General features: G+C 48.8%; 1 protein-coding gene across 1 annotated transcript in view; it reads left to right on the forward strand.

Annotated features, from left to right (window-relative positions):
• The window catches only part of KIF14 (kinesin family member 14), a 41335-nt gene extending 17837 nt beyond the window's left edge, over window positions 1-23498 (forward strand). Inside the window, exons 14-30 of the mRNA XM_055418956.2 lie at window positions 1196-1380; window positions 3568-3670; window positions 5194-5354; window positions 5600-5747; window positions 6379-6531; window positions 8133-8259; window positions 10132-10225; window positions 10725-10857; window positions 11538-11638; window positions 13472-13566; window positions 16551-16775; window positions 16943-17112; window positions 18889-19047; window positions 19652-19774; window positions 20695-20769; window positions 21489-21627; window positions 21957-23498. Coding sequence (XP_055274931.2) covers window positions 1196-1380; window positions 3568-3670; window positions 5194-5354; window positions 5600-5747; window positions 6379-6531; window positions 8133-8259; window positions 10132-10225; window positions 10725-10857; window positions 11538-11638; window positions 13472-13566; window positions 16551-16775; window positions 16943-17112; window positions 18889-19047; window positions 19652-19774; window positions 20695-20769; window positions 21489-21627; window positions 21957-22348 — 2583 coding nt within the window. The 3' untranslated portion in view covers window positions 22349-23498. The remainder of the gene's footprint in view (window positions 1-1195; window positions 1381-3567; window positions 3671-5193; window positions 5355-5599; window positions 5748-6378; window positions 6532-8132; window positions 8260-10131; window positions 10226-10724; window positions 10858-11537; window positions 11639-13471; window positions 13567-16550; window positions 16776-16942; window positions 17113-18888; window positions 19048-19651; window positions 19775-20694; window positions 20770-21488; window positions 21628-21956) is intronic.
• Window positions 23499-23896: the final 398 nt, after the last annotated feature.

Consider the following 23896-nt stretch of genomic DNA (forward strand, 5'->3'; position numbering starts at 1 on the left):
GGCGGTCACTGGGAGGACTTTGAACAGAAAGGGATGGCTGAGCAAAATCTTGTACAATGAGCAGGAGCTTGTTGGCTACCAAAGTCGAAACGTCTAAGCAAAGAAATAGCATGTTTTGAAGCACACAGGCATGATGCAGCCTGATGCCCTGAGAACTGGGAACGGATGTGTGGCTGCAGGGACGGGTCAGACAGAGAGAGGCACAGCTGGCCACGGTGCAGTGAGGACGGTGGGCGGGCCACGCGGGGTTTAGGCGGCAGGGGAGGGACATCAGCCTGTGTCTGGCCAGGTTCTTCTGGTGAGGGTGTGAGAGAGGGTTCGAGGGTGGGAAGATGAAGCCTGGGAACGGGGCCCGTCTCGGAGCTGTGGCTGGGGTTACGGGAGGAGGTGACGCGAGCTCGGGGCAGGCGGCGGGTCGGCTGGCTGGTGGGGGTGCTGGGGGCAGGGGACGGAGAGGAGGGAAGCTGACAGGCTCGAGAGGGTTTGCCTGAGGTGTGTATAGACAGGGAAGTGGGGAATCGTGCCTGAAAGGTGTGCCCTGCATCGTGAGGTCAGGAGGTTATTGTCACAGTGAGGGGACCCACTGGTGGCCACAAAGACGCGGTAGCAGGACCCGACACGCTGTGGATGGTTGCAGGTGAGGACAGGTGCTTCTGGTGACACCAGGTTGAGATCTGAGCGGGCCGAGGGTGGTGAGGGACACAGGGTCAGCATCCCCCTGTGAGGCTTCTGAGAAGTACATGGGTCACACTTGTGGGGCGGTCGCCAGGAGAGGGTCTAGTTCAGTTCAGTCGCTCAGTCGTGTCTGACTCGCCGCAACCCCGTGAATCACAGCACGCCAGGCCTCCCTGTCCATCACCAACTCCCGGAGTTCACTCAAACTCATGTCCACAGAGTCGGTGATGCCATCCAGCCATCTCATTCTCTGTCGTCCCCTTCTCCTCCTGCCCCCAATCCCTCCCAGCATCAGAGTCTTTTCCAGTGAGTCAACTCGTCGCATGAGGTGGCCAAAGTATTGCAGTTTCAGCTTTAGCATCAGTCCTTCCAGTGAACACCCAGGATTGATAGAGAGGGTCTAAGAGACCGTTAATTACCAATTAATGACTGTCATGTTTAACGCAGACCTTTCATTTTAGGTGGATTTAACAATTTCATGTTCCTGATCAAGGTTAACTTTTTTTCTGACTTCTTCTAGAAAGCAGGAATTACCTTTCAAATGGACAACCATTTGCCAAACCTGGTGAATCTCAATGAAGACCCTCAGCTGTCGGAGGTCCTGTTATACATGATAAAAGAGGGGACAACCACAGTCGGAAAGTACAGAGCGAGCTCCAGCCGCGACATTCAGTTGTCGGGGGTGCTGATCGCCGACGACCACTGGTACATCCCTCCAGATCCCGCCTGCCTGCAGCTCCCTTCCCATGTGTCTCCATTCGCGCCGAGGCCCTGGTGTAACTCTGAGAGGCCCTCTGCTAGCCGGGAAAGCAGGCGGTTGGGGCGCTCTGTGAGGACGGCAGGCCATCTGCCCTCCTGTGAGGCATGGTGTATGAGTAGTGTTGCTGTGTCTCTGTTTTGTGCGTGTGACGTGGCCAAGGGGTTATTTCTTGGAGTTACAATCTTAGGCATGAAACTTCTATCCATCGTTTATGGCCAGATTTTTGGTTGGATGGTGAATTTAAACTTGTTCCTGTGAGTGGAGCGATGCTGTGCATGTTGCTGGGGTGATGGTTTATGTGAGCTGTGTTAGCTCCATAGTGTGTTTCATGATTCATCTCTGTTGACGCCTTGCGTTTTCCCGGCTGCAGAGTGTCCTGTGGTGTGGAGTTGCCTGTCTGTTTTGTTGGTAGACGTTTGGCGGTTTCTCACATTCCACTCCCGCAGCACTGCTGTGAGTGCTTGTGACACGTCTCCTGGTACAAACGGGTAGAGCGTCCCTGGAGTAAGTGTCAGCAGGCGACACAGGGCCCTTGGGGCAGCCTGGGCACCTGGGCCCTTCTGTTTGCCCTGCGTGCTGTGTGAGCGTCGTGCCTTTGCAGTTACCACGTCACTGTAATTCCCAAGTTTGGGAAGCAGCCCTAAGTGTGTGTCTAGGAGGGAGAGAGCAGCCTGCAGGATGCGTGCATGTTTGGGAAGCAGCCCTAAGTGTGTGTCTAGGAGGGAGAGAGCAGCCTGCAGGATGCGTGCATGTTTGGGAAGCAGCCCTAAGTGTGTGTCTAGGAGGGAGAGAGCAGCCTGCAGGATGCGTGCATGTTTGGGAAGCAGCCCTAAGTGTGTGTCTAGGAGGGAGAGAGCAGCCTGCAGGATGCGTGCATATTCACGTTTACGAGGTGATTGCAGACTGCTTTCCACAGTGACTGTCAGCTCTGCCTCAGTTGGCACGGCGAGTTCCTGTCACCCTCAGATCCTTGCCAACACAGCACTGTCGGGCGGACGCAAACTGGTGTCTCGTTGGGCATTCATTTGCATTTCCTGGACTAGTAATCTTCACATATTTTGGCTGTTTTTGCTTGCTCTTTTGTAAGTTGTTCATGTCTTTTGTCCATTTTTCAATTGTATTGTTTTTTTCTTCATAATCTGTAGCAGATCTGTGTTCTGGTTGGCAAGTTTTCGTGAGTTTCATGCCTTGTGAATAGCTTTTCCAGTGTGTGGCTCGTCTTTTCTCTCTCTCGGGTGCGTTTCGATGGGTCAGAGCTCCTCGTATATCACACAACTGAATCTTTTTCTTTATGTCGTCAGTTTCTGTGTCTTGTTAAAAAACCCTTTCTGTGTTGAGGTTATAGAGATAGTCTCCTAAGTTATCTTTTAAATGCTTTGAAACTTTGCTTTCACATTTAAGTCTTTAAGCAGTCTGGAATTTTTTGTTTGGTGTGAAGCAGGAATCTAAAATCATTTATTTTCCCTGTGACTATCCAGTTCTTCCAGTGCCATATCTTAAATAAGATGTGGCTTTTTTTTTAAATGTGGTGTTCACACAAAGAATTTCTAAGGACACAGAGTGAGTTTCCTCACTGTCACCGCACGTTCGTAGTCATCTGAGCCCCACGGTGTCTTTGTACCTGGTGTGGTTCGGCTCCTTGACCTTCAGCTCCTCTTGGTCTTCTGTTTTCTGTAACAAATAAGTCCAGTGTTATTCACACTTGTGGCCAACTCACCTGGCCCTTGGTTAGAGCACGTGGGTCAGTGCTTTTGAGTATTTTAATGTATTTTCCTTTAATGTTTCTGTATTCTTTTTTCATTTTGGGAAGAGAGGGGTTAGTATTTTTGTAAGTGGTTTTAATCATAATACATACAACGAAAAATTTTCCCACCACTGCTGGATGGAATTGTTAGAGAAGCCAGGCTTTTTTTTAGCAAAGCTTCAAAATCTAATTGAAGGAAAATAAGGGGATTCTTCTCCGTTACTATTATCATATATAGTATTGTCATATATAGTGACACACAGTTTCTATTGTTACTAAGTCGATCGGAACCTTAGCGCTGAAGGAACAGCTCAAGAACATTGTGTCCTGCTTTTTCTTCCTTGTCAGTCGGTCCCTCACCGTAACCGTGGGCTCCCTGTCTTCACAGCACCATCACCAATTCCCATGGGACAGTGAGTATCGTCCCGGCTGGGGAAGCGAAGACTTATGTAAATGGAAAGCTGATCTTGGAGCCCACGGTGTTGCACCATGTAAGTCGACTGCTGCTGTGATGCGAGGGACCCAGTTTTGCGGAGCCCGGTCCTCTCCTCTGAGATCAGCAGAGCGCGAGGTGGAGGACTCTGGCTCTCACATTCTCTCTCCTGGCATTTCACAAATCGCCTGCCTTTGTGCAGAGACCAGCCCCCGGCAGTACCGATACATGTCCCGGGCAGAGCTGGGCTTCGGGCAAAGCCCCAGCCCTGCCAGCTGCTGTTTGACCTTTGAGAAGTTACTAAGCTCAGGTGACTGTCTGTTACCCTCCCCAGGCACTTTAATGATGACATTAGGGGAACAGGCATGAATATTCTGTTGTAGGCAAAGCGAAGGCCTATGGTCACTTGGTGCATGTTTATCTGTCTCTCAGGGAGGGTTGAGAGAGCGCTGCTGCAAGAATTAATTTGTGTGCGGTTCTTAATCCAGTGTCTGCAGATAGTGAGCTCAACCAGTGCATAGCACCGTGACTGTTAACCTCTGTGCTCTATTAGTTTCCTCATTCCTAGGATTGGGTTAATAATAGGCATGTAGGCAGCGTGTCTGCCCCAGTTCTTGGCATATGGACGGTGCGATAGCTTACAGTGAATGATGTTGAATTTGTGATTGCCGAAGAAGATTTAGTTTCAGGATCAGGGACCAGGCTTGATCACTCTAGAGCTTTTGTGAAGCAGAGTTTTATTAAAGTGAAAAAGGGACAGGGGAAGCTTCTGACACAGACTCAAAAGGAGGGTGGAGGGTGCCCCCCGCTAGTGGTAGCAAGGGAGTTATTTGCTTTTTTAAGTGGCTATTACAGTAAATCAAGAGTGTCTCAAGGTTGTAAAGATCTTACTAGACTCACTCCCATAGTTTACATTTTAAGATAACAGGATTAGCCGGGAGGTTTTCAGGAAGGAGAAACTGTCCTCAAGCAGGACACATTGTTGTTATATAATCCTTAGTATAGAGTGTAAACTGAGTTGTTTGTTGTGTAATCATCAGTTCTGTATCATCATGTGTGTGTTCAGTCATGTCCAACTCTTTGTAGCCTCCTGGACTATAGCCTCCCTCTACAGGATTTTCCAGGCAAGAATACTGGAGTGGGTTGCTGTTTCCTCCTCCAGGGGATCTTCCCAACCCAGGGATTGAACCCACATCTCTGGTGTCTCCTGCAATGGCCGATGGGTTCTTTACCACCTGGGAAGCCCAGTTCTGGGCTTACAGAAAAAAACGTTTTATGTGACTAAGAGTAAAGAATGTAGAGAAAAAATAGATGTTTGTCCTTTCCTCCTCCTTGAGAATTCCAGACCCCTATCTCCTCTTCAAGAGCCCCAGACCCCTTTCTCCTCCTCGGGGACCCTGGACTTCTTATCACCCTGCCTAAGAATTGACTCTTTCAGGTATTTCATAAATGTTAGCTGCTGTGATTCTTAGGTTTATTATTAGTGATACTAGACTATTAAATTGTTGAGCATGATGATTTGTCCCATGGTAATTTTTGGTTCAGACTCACCTCCAGTGGTCAATTTCTTGTGTGCCTTAGGGTGATCGGGTGATTCTTGGTGGCGATCATTATTTTAGATTTAATCATCCAATGGAAGTCCAGAAAAGGGAGCAGCCACCCAGCAGAGAGAATCACGTCAGCAAGGGCCCAGAAGACTTTGAGTCGGCCAAAAACGACCTGCTGGCGGCCCAGAGGTTACAGTGAGTACCCTGTGTGTGCAGCAGAGTGGCTGAGAAATAGGCGGGTGCTTTTGTGTTTTCTGTTTTATATTTTGGGTAAGCAGTTCTCGAGCTAATAAAAATTTAAGAATGCTTTTGACAGAAAGTCAGAAATTTAAGCTCTGAGGTTTGAACTCTGGCTTAACTGAGACCATCTTGATACAGTTGAGAGCTCCTCTGGTGCAAAGGCTTGACGGCGCACCCTGTGACTGTCCGTTGCCTTGCAGGCTTGAGGCAGAAATACAGGAGGCGCAGGTGAGAGCCAAGGAAGAAATGATGCAAGGAATCCAGATCGTGAAAGAAATGGCCCAGCAAGAGCTCTCCTCTCAGAAAGCTGCGTACGAGAGCAAGATCAAAGTGCTGGAGGCCGAGCTGGTAGGAGGCCGAGCTGTTTCCCTTCCTTGTCAGGGTGTCGCGAGTAAACTTAGGTTTCTGGACGGGCCCGGGGCGTCCCAGGGGAGATGCGGCTCTCGGGGAAAAGGAGATGCCGAGGGGCTCTGTCCCCTCCTTGGGCCTTGGCGCTCCTGTCTACTGGACGTCAGCTTCCCTGCACCGTCCAGGGGCCAGCGCTCGGGAGGGTGGGCGAGTGGTGTGGTTCTTTTCAGTCGGTCAGTCAACCTAGACGAGGTGGAGACGCTCCAGGGCCTCTTTCCCATCCCTGAGTCAGTTTCTTGTGCATTGATTTTAGAAATGGAACTTTTGTACTTTTTTGATGTTGTTTTTCAAGAATCGTTCTGTATTTTTGCCCTATTTGTGTGTTAGTCACTCAGTTGTGTCCGACTCTTTGCGACTCCATGGACTTTAGTCCACCAGGCTCCTCTGTGCGTAGAATTCTCCAGGCAAGAATCCTGGAGTGGGTTTCCATTTCCTTCTCCAAGGGTTCTTCCCAACCCGGGGTTTGAACCCTGGTCTCCTGCATTACAGGCAGACTCTACTGACTGATCTTGTTTTTGAAGAATTGCTTTGTACTTTTGCCCTATTTACTTTTTACTGTTGTTGCTTAAAGAAAGAAGAATCTCAAAGGAAGAAGATCCAGGAAATAAATAACCAAAAGGCGAATCACAAAATTGAGGAACTGGAAAAGGCGAAGCAGCGCTTTGAGCAGGAAATTCATGTCAACAGAAAGCGGCTGGAAATGGAGGCCCTGGCGACAAAGCAGGTGGCTGCACCGTGTCGCTGGTGTGACTGGGGGAAGAGCTGGGTTAGAGAGATACACTCACCCGTTTGTTCACTTTTGGCTGTGCTGCATCCCCCTGCAGCGAGAGGGGCTCCTCTCTGGTTGTGGAGTGTGGGCTCCTCGTTGCGGGGGCTTCTCTGGTTGCAGAGCACGGGCTCTAGGAGTGCGGGCTCAGTAGTGGTGGCGTCAGGCCCAGCTGCCCCATGGCACGTAGGGTCTTCCCGGACTAGGGATGGAACCCGTGCCCCCTGCACTGGCCGGCGGATTACTAACCACTGGACCGCCAAGGAAGTCCCTGGATTTGGTTTTAAAGAACTTAGACTCTGTTGAGGGCGATGGCCAGCTCCAGATCTGAGGGTGAACAGGGTCTCCCTGGCCTGAGTGTCCGTCCTCCCCCATCGTCACATGGATGCTGAGTGACACAGGAGTGACAGGTCTGAGGGTGAGTGGGGTCTCTGGCTGAAGTGTCCATTCTCCCCCGGCATCACACCATCGCACGGATGCTGAGGGACGCTACGGCCAGGGCAGAGGGCGCGGCTCACTCCTTACCAGTTAGGTCCCCGTGCCATGACGGGAGGAGCAGCAGGCAGGCCCCGTGCCGCTGTGGGAGCTGGGGCACCAGTGTCCCGCGTCTCTCTGAGGGCGGAGGCATCTTCCGGGCGGTGCTCCAGGTGCTGGACCACGGGCCCAGCATCGCCTGGGGGACGTGAGGTTATGTCCCCGTGCCATGACGGGAGGAGCAGCGGGCAGGCCCTGGGCCGCTGTGGGAGATGGGGCACCAGCGTCCCGCGTCTCTCTGAGGGCGGACGCGTCTTCCGGGCGGTGCTCCGGGTGCTGGACCAGGGACCCAGCATCGCCTGGGGGATGTGACATCCTGGTGCCTCCGCACTGCTGGGCCAGAGCTCCGAGGGGGGCCCTGAATCCCTCGTGAGCAGCCCCAGAGCAGGCACTGCTGATCCTGGAGGGAGAGCCCCTGCTCCCATCTCCACTTCGACTTGTTGTGCCTTCAAGTTTGACTCTCAAGCAGCAGTTTTATTCTTTTCTTTCAGAGTTTATAGTGGAGGTGGGGTTAGAGAAGACACCGTCAGTAACCTAAAAATACCCCTCCTAGAGCTTGGTGAGAACACGTGTATCAGCAGATCTAGCCCCGGAGTGGCCAGTGAACCACCTCAGAGAGTTTTAAGAACAGTTTGCCTCTTGAAAACAATCCCTAGTGGGCTGTTAGATAGCTTATTAGTGTCAAACGAGGTTTTTAGGTGTTGTTTTCATTTAACTGTTTAATTTAGTCAACAGATGTTCTTGAGTGTGGGCTTTTTTGAGTGTTTTTTTTCCTGAAGGTTTTTATACTCCTATCAATGGAAAGAAAAAGATTATGTCATCAGAAATTCCTCCCGATTTTGTGGAGGAAAAAATATTGTTTTCTAAAGATACTGTATAAGCTGTTTTTTAAAAGCCTTTCATGCTTAATAAAATGCGTCCTGTGGAACGAGAATTATCTCGTGTGCTGCTGTTACCCGTCTGGTTCATAATTCCTCTCTTTGCATGCTCTCGTGTGTGGCTCCGCGTGAATGAATGTCACCCAGGCTTTAGAAGACCACAGGATTCGCCATGCAAAAATTCTGGACGCTCTAGAAACCGAGAAACAGAGGATTGCTAAGGAAGTGCAGATTCTACAGCAGAATCAGAGCCACAGGGATAAAGCCTTCACAGGTGAGTGTAGGATGACCTTAGCAGGCATTCTAAACTGTGTGTTATGAAGACACAGTTACTAAGATGTTAGTTATCCTTGTATATTCAAAATGTTTTATTCGACGTGTTAACTGACTTCCCTGGATCTAGATAAACTTGTATGAGCTATTATTTTTAGAATGTTTAGTTACCTGATCAAACAGTAAACACAATTCCAAGTATTATTTTCATGTATATCATATTTTTTAAAATGTCTTAATCTAATTTTGAATTCGTATTTTATAAGAATTATCTAAGTTGTGTGTAATCTTTGCACACATCACTTTCTTTCTTACTTGAAAGTTATTTTTTTGTACATTTCTACATTCCTGTGTAGAACATAGCATGTTTTCAGTGTAAATTTTTTTGTTTTAATTACAGAACATCTCAAATAAACTATGAAAGCCCAGAGATTGCTTCAGTAAGCCCTTACATACTTTTCGCCACCTTCAACAATTCCCCACACAAGTTCAGTTTTGTTCCAGCCCCTGCTCAGTCCCCTGCCTCCTTGGAGTGTTCTGAAGCAAAACCCAGACAGCCTATCACTTGATCTGCAAATACGTCCCTGTGTGTCTCCAAGTGAGATAAGGCTTCTTTTTTCTGTCAGTCTCTGAAGCTTAACTCTGATACTGTTATCACAACTAAAATATTAGTTTCTTATACTCGTTAGATATTTAGTCCGTATTCAACTTTCCTGGATTATTTCATAATTTTTAAGATACATGTGTTTGCTTTGTTTGGGTCAGCGTGCAAACGTGGTCCATACCTTGCATTTGGGAGATGTGCCTTTAAGTCTGTTTTACTCTGTTGACAGGCTCTTCCCTTCTCGCTCTGTCCGCTTGTGACTTGTGGACGGAAGCAGCCAGGTGGCTTTCCTGGAGGGCCTCAGATTCTGGGTTTGTGACGGTCTCCAGGCTGTCACGTAGCTGGTTCCCACAGGGCATCACCGGACTCTGGGTTTCAGCGAGGAGACCTGGTTGTGCCAGACACTCTGCATACTTTTGTTTCAAATTACTTTGCAGTAATACTCCTTGTATCTCTTGCAAGAGATAAGAACATTTTGTTAATTCATCTTTTTCTCACTCTTAGGTCCTAAAATAGTGCCTTGCCACGAATACTTGATTTTTTTTTTTTAATTTACCTGCATAATGAATCTTATTCTTTTAATGGGAATACTGGTTATAAGTTTGACTGAACAACATAGAAAGTGTCTATGATAAACTCTTCAATCTGAATTAGGAGCGTGGAATTGTGGACTAGGATTGTTTCTGTTTCCTGTATATTTCTATCTCTCTCTGTATCTATCTATATACTTTTAAAATTTCAGGCAAAATATTAAAGGATTGTGGTTCTATGTAAGTTAAAGCTATAGTATCCTTCATCTAATGCTTTAACTTAGACATCAGGGAAAAGAGAAGATCTTTGGAAATGTTGGGAGGAAAAGCAGCATCTTTGGCACTTCCTGTCTCTGTGAACTTTACTTTTCCTCCCTGCCTCCTCGGGTGAAAGCCCTCATTCTGGGTGGAGAATGTTTTGTCTCGCCATGCGGGTGGTGGCAGCGTCCCTGCGTGACCCCCTTCCTGTCTGTGCTGCAGCTCGCGCCGGTCGTGTGACGCGGGCGCTGAGGAGGTGCGCCTGTGTGTCAGCGCTCACGCTGCGTCCTCCACCTTCTTTCTCTGTCGCCGGTCGTGTGACGCGGGCGCTGAGGAGGTGCGCCTGTGTGTCAGCGCTCACGCTGCGTCCTCCACCTTCTTTCTCTGTCGCCGGTTGTGTGACGCGGGCGCTGAGGAGGTGCGCCGTGTGTCAGCGCTCACGCCGCGTCCTCCACCTTCTTTCTCTGTCGTCCTCTGCCAGTGCAGCCCAGCTGGAGCTCCATGAAGCTGTCCGTCATGATTCAGGAAGCCAATGCCATCAGCAGCAGGTTAAACAGGAATTATGTTTTTGGCAGGTGAGCAGTTATCTTATTAGTAAACTAATTCTTTGTTTTAAACTAGTTGCCCTTTATATGACTTTCTGTTGTTGCTGAGTTTCTTTAGTACCCTGCATGCCCGTCTAGGAGCGAGCAGGTGTCAGAATCCCCAGGGGGCACTTCCAGAATCCCCTTTCAGAGGTCATTCTGGAGTGAATAAGGCTTTTAAAAATATTTTATAAACAGTGGTTTTAGCTGGTTTAGGAATTTACTAATTTTCTTTTGAGTTGAGAATTTATTAGTATTCCACGTTTTAAAAGAAATGTGCAATATTATATTTTTAATTTAAAAAGTTACTATGTAAGAAGTTATTTTAGTATGCAGTACATCCTAGACCTGATTATGACTGTAACAGAAGTACTTAGCTCTGGAGAGATTTAATCGGTGGACTGGGTTTTCTGGGAGCTGTTCTGTTTCCAGAATCTCTCGGTTATGTGTATTTTAGGAGAACCATTTTTTCCTTTGGTTTCTCTTTCAGACATGTGGTGTCAGATAAAGGAAGCAGTTCTGACGCTTGTATTCGGGTCCGTAATCTGCAGCTTGGGGTCTCAACCGTCTGGAGTCTGGAAAAGTTTGAGTCTAAGCTTGCGGCAATGAAGGAACTTTATGAGGTTTGCAGTATCATCAAAATCTCTAAACTTTCAAAATGAAAAACACAAAAGTGACGTGTTCTCATTAAGGAAAATTTGACAAGTTGACGTTTGTGTCCCGGCCCCACTGCCGTGCTCTCGGGGGCTTTGGTGGTTTGCTGCTTGAAAAGTCACAGCTCTGCACGTGTTAGTCTCTAATGTTTTATTCCCTTGTCTTCCATTTTCTGACACCACACCAAAAAACGTAGACTTTTTATTCTGTTTTTCTCACCGACAATTTGCCTGCCAGGAATATTGCCATTTACATGTCCTTGGTTTAACTTACATTTTCATGACTAGTGACTGAGGATTTGTTTGCTTATTGGTAAAGGGTGTGTTCACATCCTCTGAATTTTTTGGCGAGTGTGAGTAGTGAGCTGACATCTGTAAGCTTCTTAACATATTTTGATAATAAACTTGATTAAGAAAAATAACCTTTATTTTATATATCGTATACGTTTCCCCCCTGGCTATGTTGACATCTCCAGGGTTTCATTTTGTTGTGCAGGCATTTTTAATTTGGCTCATTTGAACCTATTAATCTGCAGATCTTACTGAAACAGCATCCACTTCTCTGTATTTTTATTTTGATAAATGAAAGTATTAAAAGTATTTAAACCTTTTCCCCCTTTGGTACTGGAAACTCTGATTTATTTCCTTAGAGCCATGGGAGTAGCCAGGGTGAAGATGTCCTTTGTGACCCTGAAGATGAGTGGGAACCTGACATCACCGATGTTCCCGTCTCTTCCTTTTCCAGGAGGAGGTGAGGGTGCTGGCGCTCTGGGCTCTCTTGTTCTGGGTGTAGACACACGTCACTTCCTGTCTACAGGAGCTGTCTGATGTCATGGCGGGTATCTGTGAAGGGAAGCCCATGTGTCAGTGACCAGATTACAGCTGTTAGGGCATTAAATTGCTCGTGCTCAGTGTATGAAGGAAAGTCCTCAGTATTTTACCGTAGAAGGTTTAAGAGCAACTTAGACTAGCATAAATCCTATTTCCTATGAAAACGAGCAGTGTTTATTACTTTAAATTACCCTTTCTCAGAAGCCTGGCGTGTTCCATGATGTTTTATCGCAGTTTGTGGAGTATGAGATGCAGTCAGGTTAGCACGAGCGCCTCGGCACTCTGTTGCAGCGACTGAGGACCTCTGTGTGTGACAAGTGCCGCTCACTGACCAAGGCAGACGAGACACACGGCTGCCCCTCTTTCCCCGACCCTTGGGCTACAGAGAGGGAATGCGCCCTGGCGGGGCCTTTGCCCCGGGTGCAGCCCCCAGTGTGGTTGGAACCAGGACTGTGGCTACCGAGTCTGGGGGTGCCAGAGAAAGGCCCGGCACGCCCTGTCCTCCAGGGCCGGCCGGAGGAGAGCAGGGGCAGGGCTGGTGAGGAGGGCCCGGCCTGAGCCCCGAGGGCGGGCAGGCTTCACACGCGCGTCCCGGAGGCCGGACCCCAGGCCTGGGTGTGGGTGGCGAGGATGCAGGGATGCGGGCCGGTCCTGGTGTCAGCGCGGCCCAGGCACGGCCGGGGCACAGGGTGCCCTGAGGTGGGGCTGGTGCGTACGCGGTAAGGCTGAGGTCCCCGGATGCGGGTCTCCTGCAGTCTAAAGCTTTGAGGAGGAGACTGGGGGCTTTCAGGATGTGGCGGTCATGGCGGTTCATCCACCGGAAGCGTGGTCACCAGGGGAGCGTGTGTCGAATGTCTGCCAAGCAGTAAAGGCCCTCCTTACCCCCAGTTCATGGATGAAGCCACCAAGGATTTAAAGAGATGAGAACCTTTCCCAAAGCCCCACAGCTGCTAAAGGAAGGGCTGGTGCTCAAGCCCAGGTCTGAGCGGCCCCCGACCGTGACTGTTACAGCCTGTCGCAGAGAGCAGTGTCTCTCTGGTTAATACTCTTTTTAACTTCATCACCTTCAGCTGCAGCTCAGAACCTATCTGGGCCCAGCCTCCCCGCGAGCCTCCCTCTCTCCCCGCGACCTGCCTGCCTCCCCATGTGGCTGACCCCCGCTCTGGGGTGGGCCCTCCGGGCTCTGGGGCCATGTCCTTCCCCAGAGTCTCCGCAGGCCGCCCCCACCTCCAGAGCTTGAGTGTAGTTACTCACCTGATTTCTCTCTCTTCTTATGGATCTTGAGCTCAGTGAGCCCAGAAGCTCACTGAAGTGCTTTAACCACAGTATCCAGAGCCCGTGCCTAACGGGACGGTTGACCTTGAACAACACGGATTTGCAACAGGGACCCCTTACAGGCCTGGGATTGGTTGGGCGCGCGGATGTGGAGGAATCTCACACACCAGGGCTGACCGTAAGGTACACGCGGGCTTTCGACTGTGCCCAGGGGGTGTGACCCCTGTGTTGTTCAAGGGTCAACTGCATTCTGTAAATATTTATTCTGCTCAATAAACTAGGGGGTTAGAATGCTACCTAGAGAGAGTCAAATTCGTATTCAGTGGACCAGATTCACTTAGCCCTTGTGAAAATGTCTCCGTGGGAAGCACACTCATGGATATCCATTTTCTTTAGGATATTTGACAGCAGGCATTCTAGTGTTATTGCATGTGGCATATTAGTGTAACTGCTCACCTGCTGGGGTCTGTTGTTGCAGGAGCAGGAGTCTGATGAACAACAGGAGGGTTTCCGGCTGTCTGCACGACATCGAGGCCCACGCGGGCCAGGACCTGCGTTCTTCACGCTCCTCAGGTCCTTTTTCCGTCGGATTCTGTTGTTTACTGAGAGCAGCTCCTAAGTCTTGTCTCTGCCACCATCTCCTTTCCTGTCCTTGTGCAAATCATCTCCTCTCCTGGAAGCTTGCGTCACCTCTGCAGACAGGAGGGTGGACTTGAGGCCCTCCCGCTTCTGAAGCTCTGTGCTCTGTGGTGTATTTCCAAATGTTAACTGAGTGACTGATCAGATGGGGAAGACGTGTGTGTGTTCACAAATGTATGAGGATACTATTTTCTTCCAAGTGTAAAGAGGCCAAGTGTGGAAGATGGTGTGTTACAGGCTGTCACTTGTGTGAGGAGGAGGACAGCTGCACACACGGGCTTGCTCATGAACCAGGTCTCCGGGAGAGCTGCCCTTGGCCTGAAAGTGCTGCTTGTCTGCGGCGGATGGGGTGACGCAGGACAGGGAGGGAGCGTCCTCGTCACAACACGCCCTCGTTTCCTTCGGGATTTCGTGTAATGCACACATATCATCTGTCAAAAATTACTTCCAGTTTTAATGGTTTAAAAGTTGGACTTATTCCGTTGAATAATTATTTTATGCCAATATTGACTATAAGTTTTCATAAGAAGAGGGGGTTGCACTTTATATGTGTAAGTACCTGTAATAATTAAAGTTACTGCTTGGTAACAGCGAACTACTCCACAGTGACAGAAAAGAGCCACTGATTCTACCACCACCCGGGTGAGTCCCAAAAGCACTGTGTGAAGTGTGAAGTGAAAGTCGCTCAGTCGTGTCCAACTCTCTGCAACCCCGTGGACTGTACAGTCCATGCAACTCTCCAGGCCACAACACTGGAGTGGGCAGCCTTTCCCTCCTCCAGGGGATCTTCTCAACCCAGGGATCCAACCCAGGTCTCCCACGTGGCGGGCGGATTCTTTACCCACTGAGCCACCAGGGAAGCTCCATGTAAAGTATAAGAAACTATATAATAAAGAGTACATTCCATGTGACTCTGTTTATGGAAAGTTCAAAAACAGGGAAAACTGAGCCACAGTGACAAGATAGAGGAGTAGGTCACAGGGAGCCTGTCGGAGGGAGCGGTGGGCTGGTGGTGTGTGCCCTCCACAGTGACAAGATAGAGGAGTAGGTCACAGGGAGCCTGTCGGAGGGAGCGGTGGGCCGGTGGTGTGTGCCCTCCACAGTGACAAGATAGAGGAGTAGGTCACAGGGAGCCTGTCGGAGGGAGCGGTGGGCCGGTGGTGTGTGCCCTCCACAGTGACAAGATAGAGGAGTAGGTCATAGGGAGCCTGTTGGAGGGAGCAGTGGGCTGGTGGTGTGTGCCCTCCACAGTGGCGGTCAGGTGGTGTACGCGTGTGTAAAAAAGCTGCACACTCACGACGCGGACACTTCACAGAGTGTACCTGTGCCTTAGACTGCGTTTAAAAACCGCTGTGTGACGTAATAGTCTCTGACGTCACCAGTGGGGTATGCGTAGCCAGGAAACTATATCTCATCTTGACTATAAGATAAAGACACGAGTTTTTTTTTTAATCATAAAGTTATCTTTTAGGAAGACATTTATTAACCTACTGCTTGTTTAATGTAAGTCAAAGCAAAATATGCCATAGACTTTTTGTTTACCGGCAAAATAAAAGGCTATGTATCTGTGGTAGCAACTTATTTATCCAGTACTATTTAAGATGTTTTATAAACATACCTTTTCCAGATAACTAAACGTATCTCTTCTCAGTTCAGTTCAAAACGTATCTCTTCTAGGGTCTTTTACTTTTTAATTGAAGAATAGTTGATTTACAGTGTTGTATTAGTTTCAGGAACTCAAAGGTCATTTTTAAGTGCCTTTTAAAAAAATTAAGATGTAACGGGAAGTCAGACGTAAGAGGTCTTTGCCTTTTTGCAGTTTTCCGAGAGGGAGGTAGAAGCTCACCTGTGTGTTTAGTGTGAGCCTGCCTGGGTGGTCGTGTGGTGGGAGCAGGACAGGCCTGCCAGGGGCTAGTGGGGGCGGCACCTCCTGACTGCACAGAGTTAGCACATGTCTGAACTTCTCACCTGAGGGGCTGCGTTCTGAAACCAGACTGCACAGATCTTTGTGACAGGCTGCAGTTGGACTTGATGCATTCAGACAGGCGTCTCGTGAAGCAGGTAGTGGGAGGTCACTGTCATTGTCCGGAAGTTGAGCATCATCACCCTGCAGTGACAGCGCTTTAGGCGTGGCAGCGTTTGTTTTCTCCTCCCAAATCAAGCTCTTGTTTTGGCTCTCCACTCAACAGTCCCCACCCAGTGCTTGTATTTTACTTTCTTTTGTAGTTTGCTGTTTCTGGTTGCCTGAGGACGTGTACATTAAATGAGAGCGACTCAGGGGCTGGCGCTCTGGGGGCAGTTATTTCCTGAGGGGCTGATGAGCTCTTTCACACTTGCTGTCCACCTCTGGCTTGGATGGCGCTTAGAAAGTTGTTCTGAGAGTCTCTCTCCCTAAGATGTGACGGACTGACCGTGGATAGCCGTTTGGCTTTCTCCTCTTCTGGTTGTAAGATACCTGGAGCAGGAGGTGTTACAGGAAGAGCTGCCGGGACCTTCCTTCCGTTGTCTGCTCTACTTCCGCCCACTTTTCCAGCATGTGGTTCATTCCTTATGTTTATTGTGTTTATATTATTTTGCTTTATGCAACTAGCATTGTTTTCACCAATTCACACTTCCTTAGGTGTTGCCAATAACTAAATTAAGAAGGAGATGAAGTCAGTGGTTACGTGGGATCTGTGGTTTCCCTGTTATCTGGTTCCGTAGCTGCTGGGTTGCGGGTGGATGGATGCTGTTGAGAAGCTGGTTGAGTCCTATGCGGGGCTGTCTTCCCCTTGGTGTAGAGCAAGGAGGGTGTCTTGAAATGGGAGCAGCGTGCTTGGAATGTGTGCCCAGTGTTGTGCAGTTGCTTGCACTGATGCGTTTGTTTGCAAGCGTTGTCCCTGGAAATGAGCCTTATGGTGGCTGTTTTCTGTCGACAGGCTTAGTGGGGAAATCCAGCCCTGTTTACCTGGACTCAGCGGAACCCTTCCTTCCTGGCATTTGCAAAGAGTTGATCGGCTCGTGGTTAGAGCTTCTCGGACAGAGTGATGATGAAGGCGGCACCGTGGCAGACAGCCTGATGAGTAATTTCCTCAGAGTCCACGACAGGGTACTGGCCGTGGCCAGAGCCCATGAAGAGCAGGACGAGGACAGTCAGTGTAACCGTAAGTGTCCGCGCCGACCTGCCTGTGGGGACTGCCGTGCCCTGCGCGTCCTTGGTGGCGTGGTCACCTCTGCTGTGCATTGTCTGACACTTATGTTTGTGTGGCGAGCGTCTGTGAGCTCTTTTACTGGGAGGTCGTTTCTGCCCATCACTTTTCTTCTTTCCAAGTGTTCGCTGACCGAGCAAACCAGTTGCTTGCAGTCCAGGTGACAAGCGCGTTCGAGCAGCTCGTGGTGCTGACGCGACCCTGGCTGAGTGGCGTCCTCCCGGAGGCCCTGCTGGCTGAGCTGCGGCGGGAAGTGAGGACGCTGGGGGGCCGCTTGCAGCTGTTTCTGCAGGTAACGGGGCTGCGGGTCCCCCTTAGGACTCCTCTGCTGAGCAAGTGTTTGTTGACTTCCTCCTGTTTACGCCTCGCCTAGGATCAGACCTCTCAGGTTTTCAGAAGCGCTTTCTGTGTGAAATCACGAGACTGGGTGTATAAAAATTGACTTAATAAGCCAGGACTTCCAGGGGTTTCTGTGGGCCAGGCTGTGGCAGTGCTGTGTGGTTTGTGAATATTAACTCCTCTAGTTTTCACTGCAGCCCCAGACATGTGCACTGGTTTGTCCCCTCTATAAGAAAGGAAGGGAAGGCCAGGGAGGATGTGTCCACTGTTCACCACTGGTAGGCCATAGCCTTGAGTCCAGAGTGCCTCTGACCCCCAGGCCGCAGCGGGACTGGGAAAGGGGGCGGGGCCTCGCTCTGGGGCTAGGGAGGGGCGGGGTCTCGCTCTGGGTCTGGGGAGGGGTGGGGCCTTGCTCTGGTCAAAGGTGGTGAGTTAGTCACAAGCCTGGTGACCCATGGCAGAGTATTACTGTTGCCTTTTCCGTTGGATGAGGTTTGGCTGTAGGAGGATGTAAGATAGAAGCTTCCTTTCTCTCATAACATCTGGAGGTGGGCTTGGCTGCCTTGGGGCCCCACTTCCTTCCGTGCAGCGTGTGGCTGGCCCAAGATCCATGTCCATCCTGTGGCAGGGCCCTGGGTTCTGTGTCCACCCGGTGGAGGGCCCCAGGGGAAGTCAGTGCATGGGATGGGAGAGGGGACAAAGAAGGTCGGGGCCTTGGGGGTCTTCATTCAAGGAGGTCTCTGGAAATGGTCACGTGACGTTTCTGTTCACACATCTTTGGCCAGAGCGTCATCACATGTAGGGCCGGGGTCCCTGGGACCTGGGTTTTTATTCCAGCAGCCATGTGCCCAGTGAGGGTGGAGGAGGGGAAGTGGGAGCAGAGGCCCTGAATCTGCCGATGGCCACACCTCCTGCCGAGAGAGGCCCGCACATCCGAGGGGCCAAAGCAGAAACCCTGAGAGACAGCGAATCTTCTAGATGTTGGCCAGATCCTCTGGTGCCTTCCCAGTTCTCTCATCTAGTGGACACTGTCATGTCAGGCGCCTCCTGGGAGGGACTCTACTGCACTGACTGTCGGGTACGGAGTTAGAGAAGGCAAGATTCAGAACAAGAACAAGACCGCACTTTACAGGAACAGATCACCTTTAATGAGGCGGAAAGGGCAGCAGTCAGATTAGTGCGCTGCTGCACTAACACAAGAAAAGAGTGGGTATATATAGGCATATATGTGGAAAGCTCCTGTCTTAAGGGGGCCTGTTCCTCGCCAAGGTTGTTTGGAGTAGTACCTCTTAAACGGCCAGGGCAAGGAATTTTGGAGATTGGCCAGAGGCTGGACCAGCTGGGAAGTGGGCTTTATCAACCTTAATGTCCATTTTTTTCCTTCGGGTGACAGAGTTCTTTGTTTTCCATGGAATGGTGGGGAGGACCTGGAGGGGAGTTGTAACTGCAGGCCCTTTTGAGCCGTGCAGCTCTCCTTGCTGGTCTGGACTCCGCACACCTCGCCGCGGCCGGCTCCTCGGTCGGTGCCGAAGCTGCTGGAGGGCGGCTGTGTGTTCCTCACGCCCTCACTGCCAGAGGCTACCGGGCTGCACGCTGCCCGCTTTTGACTGGCCTCTTGGAAGCACAGCCGCTGTGGGAGTGGGTGCAGAACCCGTTTTCTTTGGTCTTCTTGTCCTTCCCTACCCTGGTCATCTCAGGTTCCTGGCACCTTGGGCCATTTGTCTTACAGGGATGCTCTTCAGATATTTCACCGATGGTCAAAGAGGCTCAAAAGCAAGTGATTCAAACCATACACCGAGCCGTCACGTGTGTGGGGCGGTCAGTGGCTCTTACTGGGGACCGGCTGCGCTTCCTGGAGAGCGGTGCTCACGGGGCCACCGGCCTGCAGGTAATGGGCCGTGCTCACTTGTGGTGACAGCCTTCGTCTCAGGGAGCAGCAGCGTTTCCTGTCAAGGGGCCATGAAGCAGGAGAAATGTTTAGTTTTCAGAGCTGCTCATACCTTACTAGTTTAGCAGATGAAAGCTGTTACAGTCTGAGTGGATAAATGTACCCAGTGACTTGGGATCCTGCCCGTACCTTCTGGGTCTTTGGCTTGATGGTACCTGTCTGCTCTGGAGGGTGGGTGCTCAGCCAGCCAACACGGAGAGTGTATTCATAATTACATTGGTGTGTGATTCTAGAAAATGTGTGTTTGCTTTAATTATTCATGCTACTGAAAACACAGTGTTATATTAGAATGTTTGTTCTAGCCACATGGTGTCCTATCTAAGATGACAGACACTCTCTGCAATATATGTAGAATACAAAAGTACAGGTTTGGTGGTTTTTTTTCTTTACATACTGTTAGTTCTTATTCTAGCTTTAGTTGAATTAATAAACTAGGAATGTATTACAGTCCTAAAATAAGCAGAATATTTAACTTAATTATTTGATAATTTAAAATATATATAGAAATTGAATTTGCCAGTTAATGCTTAAAAACTTTTTCTAGGATGATTTTGTGGGTGCCATTTGTGATGGTGTAGACTTGGGAATAAAGAGTCTCCTCGATTCTGGGCTAGAAAAAGCAAAAGAGCTTGAGCATGAACTCCTGAGGCAGAGTCCCCAAGATGAGGTAAGACAAACAAAGGAACGTCCTGTATAGTACCAGAGAGTAGGTAAAGTTGGTTTCTAAAAAGAGGTTAACTCAGCGAATGAGGTCTTTATAAATTTATGTATTTTAGTTGGGTTATTTTTTATTGAGAAGGCTGTTGGCATCATCCCTCCTGATGACTCCCGATTTTACACCTGCGTCACGGCAGCCCCGCTCATGGTTGACACTTCGTGGGTCCTGCCGTGGCCCTGGTGGTCACCAGAGATTCAGCCTGCGGATGAAACGGAGAGGACCGAGCGTGTCAGTGGCCCCTAGTGGCCACTTTCCGCTTCTCTTCCTCCTGCTCTGAGTAGGGCTCTGCTTTTCCACTTGAGAAGGGGAACTACTGTTTATTTATTTAGTTTTTATACTTTTTTTAATATAGTTTTATTTATTTTTTTATTTTTGGGTCTTTGTTGCTGTGTGGGCTTTCTCTAGTTGCAAAGAATGGGGGCTACTCTTCATTGCAGCGCGTGGGCTTCTGGTTGCAGAGCACAGGGTCTAGGTGAGTGGGCTTCAGCAGCTGTGGCTCCCAGGTGCTAGAGCCAGGGCTCAGCAGTTGTGGCGCACGAGCCTAGTTGCTCCGCAGCATGTAGGATCCTCCTGGACCAGGGATCGCACTGGTATCCCCTGCATTGCAAGGTGGACGCTTAACCACTGGACCACCAGGAAGACTCGGGTATCCACATTTAATGTGGGACCAGTGTGCAACTTATTTAGAAAGAAAATCCACTTCTGTGACTTGGACACTCTGGCTACTTACTTGTAGTCTCAGTAACTGAGCCCCAACCTCATGACTACTAGACGAAAACTCTTCTCCCTGGCGGATCCCATAGAATGCCAGGATTTTTATACTTCTGAACAGTTATTTGTATAATAAAATATTTTAACATTCTCTGTAGGTTATGAAACAGATGAAAGCTAATGCCCTGGGACTGATCGAATCCTTTGGAAACCTCTTCGCTGAATGGAAAATAGTAAGAGAAGCTCTAAATTGTTTTCGTGTTTTGTCCTGTTGAGCGTCCTTTTCATCTCGCTGGGCTCCAGTGTGGATGTGCTTTTGGTTTAGTTTCTGTCGCTTGCCAGTGACGCCTCTCTGCCTGTTTACTGGAAGCAGGTGCAGGGGCTCTCAGGCATCTTCCTCTTGGTGTCTGACTTGTTAGGCTCAGTGATGGATGAAACAGTGTGCAGAAACAGCGTATTAATGTGGCGTGCCTGTTTCTTTTTGCTGCTGTCAGCGTTCGCTTGAATAACCACCAACGGCTAGAAAATTATGCTTAATAATCAGTAGGCGCAAAGATTTTAAGATCCAGGCAAATCAGACAAATTATTTTACTCACGTCACAGGTAAATAGAAAAATATAAGTATGGACAAAATTTCTATAGCTTGAAAATATTAAGCAAGAGATATAAAGTTGAGCTCTTAAAAATTAAACAAATTTATCTTTTATGATATTGGGTAATAAACAGTAGGTACTGTTGTTTTATTTCATTTTCATCAAGTAGGAAATTGAACTTTTTAAAATTATTTAAAACTTTTATTTTCTTTTGAATATAGTAATTGTTCATATATTTTGGTCTTGAAATTAAACTGTCATTTTGAAGGTAAAATTCTGGCAATTAAAATTATTTTGACTGAGCCTTCTCTCCATTTAACCTATTATGTATTTTTTAAACTATGAACTTTTTTACACAGAAAAGCTTCAGAACTCAAGTACAAGAAGAAAATTCTGAATATGAAGATTTGAAGAAGATGATCAATCTTGCCCAGGAATTCTTGAAGTTAAAATGTGGCTTAGAGCAAACTATTCAAATTATTATTTCTGCACTGAGAGGTATGTTAGTACAGATGGAATTTGTGGTTAATTAGGACTTGACAGTTTGAGGAATCCCAGGCATCTTCTCTAGTCTGATTCACTTGCTGAGGCCTCATCAGTGCCCCCTGTTGGCATTAATGACTTGTAGGAACGCGTATGACTGAGTGCCCACTTAACTTCCTCTGCCTGAACTACTACATCCTGACAAGCTGCTTATCTAACAGATGCACTGAATGCCCTTAAGTTGTCTGGAGTTGTCCCAAGGGGTCACTTTGGCGTAGATGTCTCGGGTCACATCCCCTGGGGAGGGATGGTGAGGTGACCACCTCTCCCCTCTCCTTGCACAGGGCGCCGCAGGGACGTGGCCCTCCTCCAGGACTGTGTGCAGCGTCTCTGCAGCTCTGCCCGGGGTCTCCATGGCGACCGGGGCGGGTGCCCTGAGGACAGCAGAGCCCCAGCCGGCCACCGGGAGCTGGAGTCCTGCGCCACCTCACTGCTCTTGGGTTTTGAATTTGAAGAAGGACCTGGTTTGTGGGGGCCCTGGGAAGCTTGCGATCAGGGTCCCAGAGCAGCAGGACAAGAGCAGGCTGGGTCAGGCAGGCCCGGCCCCCAGAGGACCCGAGGAGTGCCCAAGCGGGTGTACGAGCTCCCGGGCCCGGCCCTGGGGGACTCAGAGCAGGGTGTGCTGCCCACCCAGGAGAGCGCCGTGGAGGGGTCTCCTCCTGCCAGAGAGCAGTGAGCCTGCTCTAGAGCCGGCCAGTCTGTGGACGGCCTCCTGTTGGGTGTGGATGCTGATTTCAGATGCCTGAATGTGCAGCCTCAATTCCCTGCAGACAATGTAAGACAGGTACTTAAACCTGTCAGAGTTTCGTGGCAATCGGATAGAATTGGGATTCAAAACCAAGTGTGTGGTCCTTGTCCATTGCCTGGAAATGTCGATGTTCATCTTTAACACAAGTGTGTGGTCTCGGGCTGGCTCACTAGCCTGTGTGTAATGGTTCTTATGGGGACTGTGGTGACTGATGATGTTATTTCCTGTGAGTGGACACCTTCATGCCTGTATCTTCACTCCCTTGCAAATACAATAGCTACAATGAGTTTTACGGTGAAGCTGCCAAAGCAAGTCTAACCAGGGCAGCTTATCCTGCCTTGTTGAATCGACAACCCTTTTCTTGGAAGATTAACTGGTTGCCATTCTGAATGGTGTGTTCAGGACACAGTTTCCTGTTTCTTTGCAAATTATGAGTAGCTTCCTAATATAGTATAATTTATATTAATAACCTGGTTTGCTGGCATGCCAGCTCACTTCTGTCTGCCAGGGGTTTCATGTTAGGGGCTGTGTGAATGTAACTTCAAACCGATTGAATATTAATTCAGCTTTTGGGTGGGGTTGGGGAATCAGGCCAGGTCTTCTCTTGATAACTCTTGTCTGATGAAGGCATAGGGAGTTTGTACATGATTTGGTGAAGATTTAAGACCCTTATTATATCTCTGAACTTAAACCTTTATGTGTAATCAGGTAATAGAGGTAATATTGCACTTTGGGGCTCGTCCCTCATGGAGATCATTTGACATTTTCAGCTGTAGAAATGTGTGTAAATTGAAGAGATACCCAGTGACCTGGCGTGGGTGAGGTCGAGCAGGTCTTGGTCAAGAATTATTTTGAGTGACCAGATCTCCTCCTTGTCCCTCACATGTGCAGACACGCTGTGTGCCTGGCACCACTGTGGGAGTTGGTGCCAGGGGCAGACTTACTCTCACACAGTGACTGATTCTTATTTATTATGCTAATGAACCATGTGTTCTCAGGTGCTTTAAAACGGTGCAGTTTAAAAAATGTGCTTTTGTTTTCTTTTTCTTTTTGGCATTTGAGCTTATATTCGCTCTGAGGGGCCATATGCATTTGTCAGAGTCAATGCTCTGCCAAGTGGCTCTTTGCTGTCAGGTTTTAGGAAGAGCAGGTGTACAGACAGGACCTCTCCTGAAGGTTGTTCCTCTTGGAGGAACTTCCTACGGTATTAGTGTGGTAGTTTTTAATCTTGATGTTCAGTATTTAATCCTTACTTTCTGCTTTCTAAACTCAGGACTTCATTGGTCAGAAACCTTTTAGTGTCTTTGTAAAATTTTGTATGTATATATATTTATACTCTGGATTGTTACACAATATTTAAACCAACTTTGATAAATATATTTTCTGTTGGAATCATGTGCGCTGATGAGATGTGTTATAATAAACGGATGCCTGTGAAAAGTCGCGTCTGGGTCTGTGGTCTCGCTCCTGTCCCTA

This window comes from Moschus berezovskii, chromosome 17 (assembly GCF_049115385.1).
Source record: "Moschus berezovskii isolate FMDL1 chromosome 17, NW_MosBer_1.0, whole genome shotgun sequence".
Lineage (NCBI taxonomy): Eukaryota > Metazoa > Chordata > Mammalia > Artiodactyla > Moschidae > Moschus > Moschus berezovskii.